General features: G+C 38.1%; 1 protein-coding gene across 5 annotated transcripts in view; it reads left to right on the top strand.

Moving 5' to 3' along the window:
* The first annotated feature begins 3,960 nt into the window (after positions 1-3,960).
* The window catches only part of NSMAF (neutral sphingomyelinase activation associated factor), a 43,957-nt gene continuing 35,483 nt past the window's right edge, over positions 3,961-12,434 (top strand). For 4 of the 5 annotated variants that reach the window (XM_087890611.1, XM_087890612.1, XM_087890610.1 and 1 more), the window contains exons 1-7: positions 4,219-4,866; positions 7,884-7,973; positions 8,062-8,140; positions 8,232-8,296; positions 8,399-8,435; positions 10,139-10,189; positions 10,608-10,679. In XM_087890611.1, coding sequence (XP_087746737.1) covers positions 4,814-4,866; positions 7,884-7,973; positions 8,062-8,140; positions 8,232-8,296; positions 8,399-8,435; positions 10,139-10,189; positions 10,608-10,679 — 447 coding nt within the window. In that variant the 5' untranslated portion in view covers positions 4,219-4,813. Of the gene's footprint in view, positions 4,867-7,883; positions 7,974-8,061; positions 8,141-8,231; positions 8,297-8,398; positions 8,436-10,138; positions 10,190-10,607; positions 10,680-12,434 lie in introns of all 5 variants that reach the window. The other variant, XM_034429826.3, reaches the window with a different exon arrangement.

The raw sequence follows: 12,434 nt of genomic DNA, 5'->3' as shown, positions 1-12,434 counted from the left end.
TTTCAGGAAAAGCTGTTAATCATTCTATAAGATTATTCACATAATTGCCTTTAAAAAGAGAACATGTATAACTAATTCTGACTTGAATTGTCTACATATTGTTTATAAGGTAGTTTAAAACTGTGATGACTAATACTGATATAGAACACATTTCCAAATACTTTCTCATTGCAATAGATTAGGGCTGCAAAGAAAAACAAGTAATCTGTTTTCAAGAATTTATTTGACTTCAATTAGCTATTGAGCTAACCAATTTAAATTGCTCAAGAGAACTAGTTTCTGCAGCAGTCAGTGCCTAATAGAGTAATTTTATTGAATTGACTTTCTAATTAACTAACTTTAAGATGAAGTACCTTCTGCATGTTTAAGAGAGCTATGTGCTGTAACCACATATGACCACAAGAAGGAGCTCCAAATCCAGATATTTTATAGTTAAAGCAAACATTAATAAGAAAAAAAGTGCAAAGGAACTTATAAGGTCAAAATATAACAAATTTGGGGAGCATAATAATCAATTATAATATTACCAACACAAGTAGCATATCTTGAATATGATTTTAGTGCGTGTATGTTTTACTACAGAGTTTTATTTGAAAAGAAGGTGGTATGTGAACAACTGATTTTAATTTTGATGAAACAGTTTAACATGCAAGTTGCAAAACACTGTCTTTAGCATATTAGATTTTCTACCTCCAGGATAATAATCTAAAAAGATATTTGAGGAGCTAAAGATTAAATAGCCCTTGCTTTGTTTTTCATATTATTTGACTGAAATTGAAATTTGGAACAATTAAAGATATCACTTCCTTTCTTAAAATATCAGCAATCAACATTTCTGAAGAGTAAATTGGGACAGGCTGCAGTGCTAGTGTTTCACTCTTAAAGTTGTATTTCTCTTTCAAATATATAAGTTGTTAATAAAAAGTAGTATTTATATTATTATAATTCAGACAAGAAAATTAGGAAGAAACTCTTTTGACTCTGCTCATAGTGATGAAATGGAATTATCAATGTTGGGGACTTTTGGCAACTGTACGACATTGCTTATCTTTGCCTGATTCTGAATTTTCTTTTTTTTTTTTAACTTTCTTCTTCATTTACAATACCACAATTTGCAGGAAGTAGGAAGCGTGATCACATCTCACTGTTTGTAACTGGAAACTGACCATGACTTTACTACACATATAAATGATTGGCTATGACACATTTACAAAAGTACAGTTATAATTTCCAAGAGAACCATCATCTGTTTTCATGGGATACTACTCTAGTAGCATATAGAAAGGAGAAATACTTCCAATGTAGGCAACATTCCCCCGTAACCAATAAACCCCCCCCCAGGCATACTTAGCTTCCAGGATAGCTTCAGATAGAGATTTGTAATACTGTATTTAATATTGGTGCGCACAAGTGCCAGAAAATCACCCCAAAGTTTCAAAGCAATACTCAAAATTCACAACTATCATGAAGTTTCCAACCTGGATATACAGAATTACTCTGCTAATAACCAGTCCAGAAAGTTATCAGGGGTCAATGCTGACTTGAGGGCATTGCAAAAACACATAAAACAATAAAAAAAAATCAAAAGCCAAACCTAAAAGATAGCAACTTCCAAGGAAAGAATCACCAATTTTCTCCCAACCCCAGGAGATAAAAACAGAACCTCCCAATGGGAGTTTCCTCTTCCCTGATGATAGGGAAGAAATTTACTTTCAGACTTGCAACACCGGTCCCAGCCTTGTGAAGTAGTGCAGACAGGAAGTAGATGAACAAACTGCATCTTTATTGTAAACTTGCATTAGCAGAATCTATCAAGTCTGAAAGTACATCTCTCATCCTTCACCCTTTGTCCAAAAAATTAGGAAGGGTCCCATCTGAGATGTTTGTCATATTCATGCTGTCAGCTAAGTTGCAATAAGAAATAGCAACTAGCAGCATTGGAAAAAGAATCTTTATTTCCCTTCTTTGATAAAGTGACTAAATTAGTAGACCAAGGAAATGCTGCGGATGTAGTATACTTAGATAAAGTAGACCACAGCCTATTTCTTCATAAGATAGAACAATGTGGAATGCACAGTACCAAGACCAGATGGATTTGCAGTTGGCTGACCAACTACACTCAGTGTATGATCCTCAGTGTAACTACATCTATATGAAAGGAAGCATGCAAAAGAATACCTCAAGGTTCTCTCTTGGACCCAAAGCTCTTCAACATCTTCCTAAATGGCCTAGATGAGGGGGACTAAAGGGGCATTTAAATTTACAGATATCACCAAACTGGGAGGAATTGCTAACACTTGGAAAATAGACTCATGATTCAGAAGGATCTTGACAATTTGAGTTCTAGGCCCTATCAAACAAGATGCAGTTCAGTGGCGAGAAAAGTAAAGTTCTGCACTTACTTGGGAGGAAAACCAAATGCACCGGTACAGAATAGGCATCATGGACACGGTGGCTCAATGGCTAAGATGCTGAGTTTTTCGATCAAAAGGTCGGCAGTTCAGTGGTTCGAATCCCTAGTGCCACATAACAGGGTGAGCTCCCATTACTTGTCCCAGCTTCTGCCAACCTAGCAGTTCAAAAGCATTTAAAAAATGTAAGTAGAAAAAAAGGACCATCTTTGGTGAGAAGATAACAGAATGTGTGCCTTTGGCCGGCCACATGACCACGGAGATGTCTTTGGACAGTGCTGGCTCTTCGCCTTTGAAACAAAGATGAGCACCAACCCATAGCGTCGGGAATGACTAGCACATATGTGCAAGGGGAATCTTTACCTTTTTTTAGCTCAATAGTAATATGTATCTGAGATCTAGGTGTCCTGGTGGATACCACTTAAGTATGAGCCAACACTGTGCTGCAGCTGCCAAAAAAAGCCAGCATAATCCTAGACTGCATCAACAGAGGGATAATATCAAGATTATGAGAAGGGATAGTACTGCTCTATATTTCACTAGTGAGGCCAGACTTGGAATATTGTATCCAGTTCTAGTTACCAGATGTTGAGAGTGGAGAGAGAGTAGAAAGAGTGCAGAGAAAAACAACAAAGCAGGTTAATCTATATGGTGAAGGTCTAAGGAAACTAGTATGTTTATCCTAACAAAGAGAAGGCTTAGAAGGGGCATGATAACTGTCTTTCAATACTTGAAGGGCTGTCATGCTGGGAGGAGGGGGCTGATTTAATTTAAGTATTGGAGGACAGGACAAGAAGTAATGGGTGGAAGCCAGGCACAGGAAAAGTCAACACGGAACCAAAGGAGAAACTTCATGGTAGTGAGAACAATTACTGCTTGCCTCCATAAGTTGTAGATGCTCCATTGCTGGAAATTTTCAAGAAAAGATTGGACAACCAATTGTCCAGGATGGAATAAGGACTCCTGTTTTGTATGGGGATTGGACCAGGGGTGAAATCCAGCAGGTTCTGGAGAACCGTTAGCAGAAATTTTGAGTAGTTTGGAGAACCAGCAAATACCACCTCTGGCTGGCTCCAGAGTGGGGTGGGAATGGGGATTTTGCAATATTCTTCCCCCAGGAGTGGAAGGGAATGGGGATTTTGCAGTATCCTTCCCCTGTCATGCCCACCAAGCCACACCCACAGAACCGGTTGTAAAAAATTTGGATTTCACCACTGGATTGGACTAGCAGACCTCTAAGGTTCCTTCCAGCCCTATGATTCTAAAAACTGACATCCAACTGGAGCAATGCACCTTACCTCTAGAATGATTATGTGAAAGCTTTGAGTTAGTAAACATAAATATGCAAATGTTAAGATGACAATATTTGGCTGCATCAGGTTCTTGAAACAAACACTTTTCAGAGGTCAGGTAACAAAACTGACACTGCTCCTTGCTCATTCTTCTAGAGCAGCCTGCACAGATCAAACAATGAATTAAAAATCTTCTTGGGCTGCAAATACCTGATATAGAGCCAACAGGAAGAACTATTATTCACCCCTCCCCCCCTAGATTTATATCCTGTTTTTCGTTCAGCTCCACCATAAACTCACCTCTTATGGCTAATGGACTCGACCTCACTCCTAGATTTAATTTTTAACCACTATGCCTCATTTGCCTATATCCTTTTAAATGTGTGCTAAGATGCCCATGGCTCAATTCCAGCTGCTCTGGCACCAGTTCAAAACCAAAGCAGGTGGGAGGGGGGAGGGGGAAGGCAGGGAAAAGCACAGCCACTTTTTTTCTTTTTGTCCTTTCCTGGGTTTTGCCTTTTTTTTTTTTTCAAGACGATTTTCCTCCAGATGTATCGGATGACAACTTCCAGGAATACTGAGAGTTGTAATTCAAGCCTTTCGAAAGCTGCCTGTTTGGGGGATGAGGGGGGGATTCCATCAACTACAACATAACTTATTGTTATACTCCACTCCGGGTGCGCAGGCACCCTGAACCGAGGTGGCTCTTAATTTTGCACCTTCTTTACACCTCAGAAAATCTACCGTGAGTGCCCGAGTTCACAGGGCAAGAGAGGGCAAGAAAAAGCCGTCCAAAGCAAGTGGCCATAATAAGGCAGGGAGTTCCCGATTTCCCAGCCTTCGAAAGGCAAGAAAGGCACATGCCTGTCACAAGGCAAATCTGGCGAAAGGAAAGCCGGCCCGGAAACGTGAGCGGGGAAAAAGTAGATCTGGGCACCGCAAAGCGATCCCAACCAGCCGAGGGACCAGAGCCGACGCTCCTGCGGCCGTATAAATGGCCGGCGAGGGCTGCCTGCTGCTGGGCCCCTAGCGGCGAATCAAGTTTCTGCCTGTCGGCAAGTTCCTGGTGCAAAACAAGAGGCGCTGCGGAAGAAGGGTCGGGTCAGCTCCATGGCCTTCATTCGGAAGCGACGGCGAGAGCCGGACCTCTACTCCAAAGAGAGGTGGGTGAAACGCCCGGGGTTAGAGCCGAGCGCCCAGTTCCTCCGAAGGGAAGGCTGCGGCAATGCCAGGGAACCTGAGCAAACGCTCAGGAGTTGGGCCGCTCTGAACGCCGCCCCTCCGCCCGCGGTAGCGTCTCTCTGCTGGGGAAGCCAGAGAAAACCGAAAGTACTCCAGCTGCTCTCAAAGCGGCCGTGGAGCAGGGAGGGGAACCCTTCCCCAGCAGCCACCGAAACCGCTTTCTTGTTCATGGGGTGCAAAGAAGGGAGAGAATCGGGAATGCTTGGGAGGGGGTGGGGAAGGGGCGTGAAAGAAGGGATTCCTAATCGGGGAATGTGTGTATGTGGTGGTGGTGGTGTTGCTGCTGCTTTTGCTTAAAACTAGCATATCATCAGCCTTCCTTGCGCTCTCCCGGTGCGCCCTATTGCGAGTCGTAATCTTGCAATACGGAAGTGGCGTGGGGACTATTGTTTTGGGACACTGCGGCGTCTGCGGCGAATTGTCCGTCCTCTTAAAGCTACAAAGGCTCCAATTCCAAAACACGCCAATTGGGACGTCGGGACGATTTACGATGAATTGCACGCGATGTTGAACATTCGTTCGATTAATATCCCTCCCTTAGCAATCCTGTTTCCCTCCGGATAAAATTGTAAAAACATGCATCACGCTTTTTTACTCTTTTGGTGTAGCCAACAAGATTTACTGTTGCATACCAACCACAGGCTCCTTTAATTAAACAAATTACGGTTTTATCAAAGCAATTTGTTGGATTGTTCTGAAGGCGATGGGATTAAACTAAACTCTGGGTATCTTGATTCCTGTTTGTGGTAGTGCAGTTGAACCAATGAATAGAAAAGAGTATAACTCTGGCAACTTTAGTTTCTATATGTCAATCTCTTTCAGTTTTGTCCTAGAGTTGATTTTGGAATAATGAAGAATGTTATGGAGTGTTTTATTATGTAGTATGTTTTTCTTAATATTAACTGGAATCCATTTCTATACACTCGGTATAAACTCTTCCAAACAGGAATTTTGGGCCTGAGGCAAGGAAAAAAACAAAAGAATAACCAACCAGAATTGTAAATTCTGAACAAGTTAGAAAACTTTTAAAAATAAATGCTTTTTAAAAATGTAATAATTTAGCTATCCACAGTTCATATTGATCTAAATTCCTGAAGTTGGTAAAATTTCACAAACAAAAAAAACCAAAAAAACAAAAAACAAAAATATGAATCCATGAAGATTTAGATGGAATTAAAATAAGTTTACAAGAGGCATAAATGTGAGCTTTAATTTTAAGAGGATCCAGATTACATCATATTCCTCTTGGGAACATTTGTCATTTTCCTTCTGTCACTACTTCTGTTTTGTTCTTACTGTTCTGCATTAAGGTGGAAAAGGCAAAATTCTTTAACTTTTAATTACCTTTTTAGAAAATGGAAGTAGAGACAAAAATATAGCAGACCCAAATCGAAATTAGTAAGGTTTATGCAGAAAACAAAATGAATCAAACTCCTTTAGATCTACTTTATCACCTGTAAAAGGTAATGTGAAAATTTGCCTTATTTTCACCCTAAAATTACACAAAATAGACTTTATTCATCACCATTCTCCCAGATTAAAAATAAGGAAACTAAAGTTTAATCCGGTGCAAAGTTGTTATGTCAACATCCTTAAGCAGTGAACATTACCTACAGATAGTTCTCAATTTACGATCGCAATTGAGCCCAACATTACAGTCATAAGTCGAGGCACCCAGTGACCGGAAGTAATTTTCTGATTACTATGTAGCATTGAAAATATTTATATTCACTATGTGAAATCATCTATGAAAGCCTTTCTTAGCTATTCATACAAACTGCATCCTTCAAAAAGAATGCAGACTTGTTTCCGTTATTAATTACATAAGAAAAGCAGGACAGTGGAATAGAGGTCAATACTCCTTGAAGAATAAACTACTAGAAAAAATAAAATTTCTCAATTATCTTTTAGGCTGAATCAGTAATTAACTGGAAATTTTTTAAAGACTGCTACATTATTGCTTATTGGTGTTACAAAAATATTTTTGTATTTTTTTTCTTAAATGGATACTTTTAAAATTTATGCATCCATTTAGAAGTTAAAATCAATGTTGCAGTTTTTTCCTAATGTTGCTGGTTTTTCCCAGTGGAGTAAGAAAAAAGCACTTCATTTGGGGAAAAAGATGCAAGTAAAATTTGTTACGATTATCCAAATATTAAACATTTCCAACATTAAACATATTTTTTGGTTATTACTGTTGGATGTATATTTTTCTGTTTTGTATTTTATTCCTATTGATAAAACACAATAAAAAAAAGATCATCTAAAATTTCTTCCCCTTGGATTGTTTACAAAATATTATGCTGTGTGTGCCAAGTATCCTTAGTAATCAGATTTGCTTTCTGATCTGAAACTAAAGCACTTCCAACATGTGGTTTCTTAAAGTGGATGACTTTCACTTCTATGTCTAATTATTTCCACTGCCAAACTACTTTTAACTTTTAGCCAGAAGCTGCCTTCTTAGAACGCATCTAGTCTGCTTTTCGTGGCTGTAAGTCATGACAGTTGTAAAACTATCACTTTTTTGTGTGTGTGATGGTTGTAAATCAAATGCCACAGTTGTAAAGTGGCTGCTGCAGTAATTAAGCAAATGCCATAGATGTTAAGTGAACCAGTGGTTTGTTATGGGTGCAGTTTTTCCACAAACCTTTCAGCAAACTCTTATAAAATATGCTCACGTGATTGTGGGATACTGCTGTAAAAGTGGCCCAGTTACCAAGTGAAGTTTAGTCATGTGACTCCCAGAGGGGAATTGCTGAATCCAGGTCCTAAGCCTGGATTCAAGCTTAGGGCCTGGATCCCTGAGGTACATCCTTTGTATCTTTGAATGGTTGCTAAGTGACTGTTCATAAATGGAGGGCCATCTGTAATGCGTATTAATAGCAAAGCACAGAGTTCCATTAACACATTATTTTGTTTTTTTATTATTTACTTCTAGATTTTCCTTATTACTCCTTAATCTGGAAGAATACTACTTTGAACAACATACAGCTAATTACATTTTAAAGAAAGATGGCAAGGGAATAAGGTATTACACTCTTTCATAAAAGGGAAAACACTAATATTGTGCTGTATCAAAATTCTGCAATAACTTTCTAATGTCTTCTAATGCTTAGGAAAATTAAAGGATCATTTAAAATTTGCTCAAAATCAGTGATATTTGAGCCTGATGAAATAAGCCACCCCATTATTAAGGTAAGTAGATGACTAAGTAATACCAAGAATTTTGGTTGGTTTTAACATCAAACTCAAATGAAATTTTCTTTTTTTCTGTGAATTCACATAGATTCCTTTGAGAGATTGTATTAAAATTGAAGCGCCAGAAGATAGTGGGAATTATTCCTTTACAAGGTAAATGCTTTTAAAGATATGTTAAAGACATATTTGTTTAATATCAACACAACTGAATAGTGTGATAATTTTATTTTCTTTTTCCCCAAATCTGTGTTTTAGTGATAATTCTGGGCAGATTGCTATTTTATCTACTCAAGTAAGTAATGAATAATCTAAAAGTCCTTGTTTAAATGTAATTTTTAAATTAAAATGCAAATTCTTGTGACTTCGAAAGATTTTTCAAAGTTTTGCCATGATCTCTGAAAAGGCTTCTAATTCAGATCAAGCTCCATTTGTTATCAAATTTGTATTTTGCCAAGACAGTTTTGAAACTTCCATTCATAATTCATACTGTAAGTGACAGTGGAAAAATTACTCCAGAAGCAATGCTTAATGATGATATATTGGTTAACACTGCAGAGATAAATCAGATTTCTGTTTCTGCTGTATAAACATAAGGGATATAAGAGATTTGTCAAATAATAAGCATAAAAATGCATAAGGACGGTCAAAGAGGGTATGTAGTATGACAATAGGTGACTTCAACTCTGCCATTAGTACAACAGTGCTACAGTGGAACATAAATCATGATGCTCATAAGATAAGCGCCCCTGGTTGAACACAAACTGAACAAACTTGATTTGTGTCAAAAGTGTGGATTCACACGATGCTGTCTGAAAAACCTGTCAACTTTGAACAGCAAAGATTTTTCTGTGCCCCAGACTCATTAGTTTAGGGAGGCAAAACATTTTTATCATAAATCTTTGCACAAGCAAATGTTTGTTTTAAGTTCTTCAAAGCAGAATCAGAGAAAAGTAACAAATGGTATTAAGAAAAAAAGATGAGCTCTGATAGCTGATGTAAAATGGATATAAAATGGATAAAGGATGACATCAGTCTGCATGATTAAGAAGTTCATAGGCAATGGGGAAGAAAATATTTTTATTTTCTTCACTCAGGAAAAGATAAACAGCATGCTTGGCATGTAAGAAGTAAAATAATGCTGAAGAGGAAATAACGGGAAGCTCAGATAAGATCATGAAGCCAAAGAGTATTTCTATGATAATAAAGATCAGAATGTACCAGAATATCAAATATTCTCTTCAGTCAAGATCAGAATATTTAAAGCAATGCACTTCCTAACCCTGGTGGTACTATATGGCTGAGAAAGTTGAACATTGATGGATGGCTTTTAATTGCATATTTGATTATTAAGAGTATCATGGGCTAAAAGAGTCAGTCAATTAGTCCTGGAAGAAAAAAAAGTAGTGAGACAATGATTAATAAGCAAAAACTCTGCAGATGATGGACTAGAAAAAATAACTGCTTTGCATGATTGGGGAAAATGAAAAAAGAGGAAGACAATGGAGAAGAAAAAAGGATCAGGAATATAATTTGAATGTCCCTAAAAGAACAATAACTATGATTTGCTCGTATGCATAGAAAATGGCTGGCTGGGTAATTCTGGGAGTTGAAATCCACTCATCTTAGAGTTGCTGAGGTTGAGAACACTGCAATAGAGAAACAACAGAATGGAGGATGTTTGTCCATAAAATCACTGGGATTTGTGTCTAACAATGTCACTAACTTTTAAATAAAGGCAAAGTTAAATTAGGGTCACAGTGAAATATCACCTTACAATTTTGATTTGGTTTTTGTAAAAAAAAAACCTATTTTAAAATTAAAATGTAATTTTCATTTAAAATGAAGAGAAAAGATTTAGGAACATGATGTGAGGAGGAACTTTCCTTTGCTATCCTTTATTCATACTTTATAAGCTTACCTGCATTTCTGATAATATCCAATAGCTACAGTATATTACAAAATATAAGTACTAAACATCCTTATTCTTTTCTAAAGGCTTTTCTCACTAAAGAACAAAATATCATCGCACCCTTTAAAACGGAAAGAGTAAGTATATACTCTTCCATTCAAAGAAAAAAAAATGGAATGTTATGTAACTATATGCTTTGTCTCTGAAAAAAAATATCTTTGTAAAAAAAATAACTGTTAGTGTTTAAACATAATCTTATTTTTAATTTAAAAGTATTACAGTGCCTTTTAACAGTTTAGGATATGAACTGTTAAGTAAAACTTTTATGTGAAATATACAAAAAATGTTTGATGTCATCAAAAAAAAGAGTAATAAGAAACTGGAGATAGAATACAGCAGCTGGATTAGAGTATCGGAAATAACAGGGATTAAATCTTGAATTTGTTTGCATGGAATATAGATGTTAAACTAGACCCTTTCGTAGTTTGAAGGGGTTGTGTGTGGTTTGACTACACTGAGTTGTAGTATAATTTTAATTCTCTCTTTTTTTGCCAGGGTCAAACTAAATATGTATTTGAACTGGATGTTGCTGGAAAAGTCGAAGATGTCATACAAACACTTCACCAAGTATGAATAGTTGTTGGTTTTATTACTGCCTGTAGCATGGGATTTGTTTCAAATATTTGAAACAATTAACAAATGGCTAATTCTTTTTTCTTTTTTATTTTACATGGTAGTCCTGGATTAAATGTGGCTAATCAGTTATTACGCAATCCTGCTGACTGCCTCTGCAATCCCATAGAGCAGGGGTCCTCAAACTTTTTAAACAGGGGGCCCATTCATGGTCCCTCAGACTGTTGGGCAGCCGGATCGGCTGGGTGCATGTGGCTAGGTGGTCATGTGACTAGGTGGGTGTGGCCAATTTAACAGTCCATTGAACAATGCACACAAATTAAACTTTAATTTGTTTTGTTCCTGGGAGTGTTTTACTTGCTTTTGTTTGCACGTTGTTCTTTTGGTTGCCTTTTCTTTTTACTAGATTGTTTTTTCAGTTGTTTAGGAGTCTAGTAGTCCACTTCAAGAAACTGTTTTGCAGCAATTCTTCTCAGTCCCAAGAAGCGTGAGAAATCTCTCTTTCTCTTTCTCTCTCCCTGTCTCTCTCTCTCTCTCTCCCTCTTTCTCTCTCTCTCCCTCCCTCTCTCTTTCTCTCTCCCTTTCTGCCTCCCTCCCTTTCTTTCTTTCTTTCTTTCTTTCTTTCTTTCTTTCTTTCTTTCTTTCTTTCTTTCTCCCTCTCTTTCTTTCTCCCTCTCTTTCTGTCTCTCCTTCCTTCTCTTTTTCTTTCCCTTTCTCTCCCTCTCTCTCTCTATCTATCTCTATCTTCTGGAGGCGGGGGAGATGAAAAATGGGCCGTTTTCGCCCATTTTTTTCACCACCTTCCCCCCCCCCACCTCCAGAGGTATTCTACAGGCCAAAACCAGGCAAAAATGACTCATTTTTTGGCCAAAAACGGGCCGTTTTCACCCTTTTTTTGCCTCCTTTAACCCCCACCCCCATCCCACTCACAGGCCCTCCCTTGCCCACCCGCACCCTTCGGCCTTAGCTTTGCGACAGCAGTGTGTGGTGAGGGTTGAAGCATTGAAATGAGCAGAAGTGGAAAGTGTGGCTGGACAGTGGAAGATAAGGCGACGGCTGGAAGAGGCCTCCCCAGGGCCCCCATCAGCCAGGAAAAGCCAGCTATGCAGGAAGTGGCTGGGAGGAGAGGGACGAGGGGTGGGGCTTAGCCCACCACTCCGCAGGCCGGATAAATTGGGTCGGCGGGCCGCATCCAGCACCTGGCCATTGTTTGAGGATGCCTTCCATAGAGCAATCTCTGGTGCAGATGCTGTTGAAAATTAGTAGACATGTACAAAACCACATTTCTAGGCAATCAAACAAAAGAGAAGTTTATATCGGTTTCTTTTTTTTCCCATTTGTAGCAGTCATGAGTATATCTCTGCTTAGAAAATCTGTGCTTACTAATCATGAACTAGTAGCAGCACCTAGCCAACTTTGAGTGATTTTGAAAGGCTTAGCAAGAATGTGGCCTGATTTGTATTTATGGGCTTTACTGGAAAACTGAATAACATTACAGAAGAAGGCAATGTCAAAATCATTTCATATCTCTGGATATGAAGGAATCTACATGTATATAGGCACCAGAGTCAAACTTGAATCAAGGGAAGCATTGCTGCTGAGAATAATACTGATTGAGACAAAATTATTATGAATGCACGCGTATGGATAGATGTATAAAAATCTTGGTAAAGTTAAATTTGTTAAGAATCTATATCAAGAATTGACCTTTCATTAAGTGTAGGAGATTTTTTATTTACTGTGGTATTC

This window comes from Pantherophis guttatus, chromosome 3, assembly GCF_059756535.1.
Source record: "Pantherophis guttatus breed Tessera chromosome 3, ASM5975653v1, whole genome shotgun sequence".
NCBI classification, from domain to species: Eukaryota; Metazoa; Chordata; class Lepidosauria; order Squamata; family Colubridae; genus Pantherophis; species Pantherophis guttatus.
The sequence above is the reverse complement of the archived record's forward strand: the minus strand, read 5'-3'. Positions and strand labels throughout refer to the sequence as shown.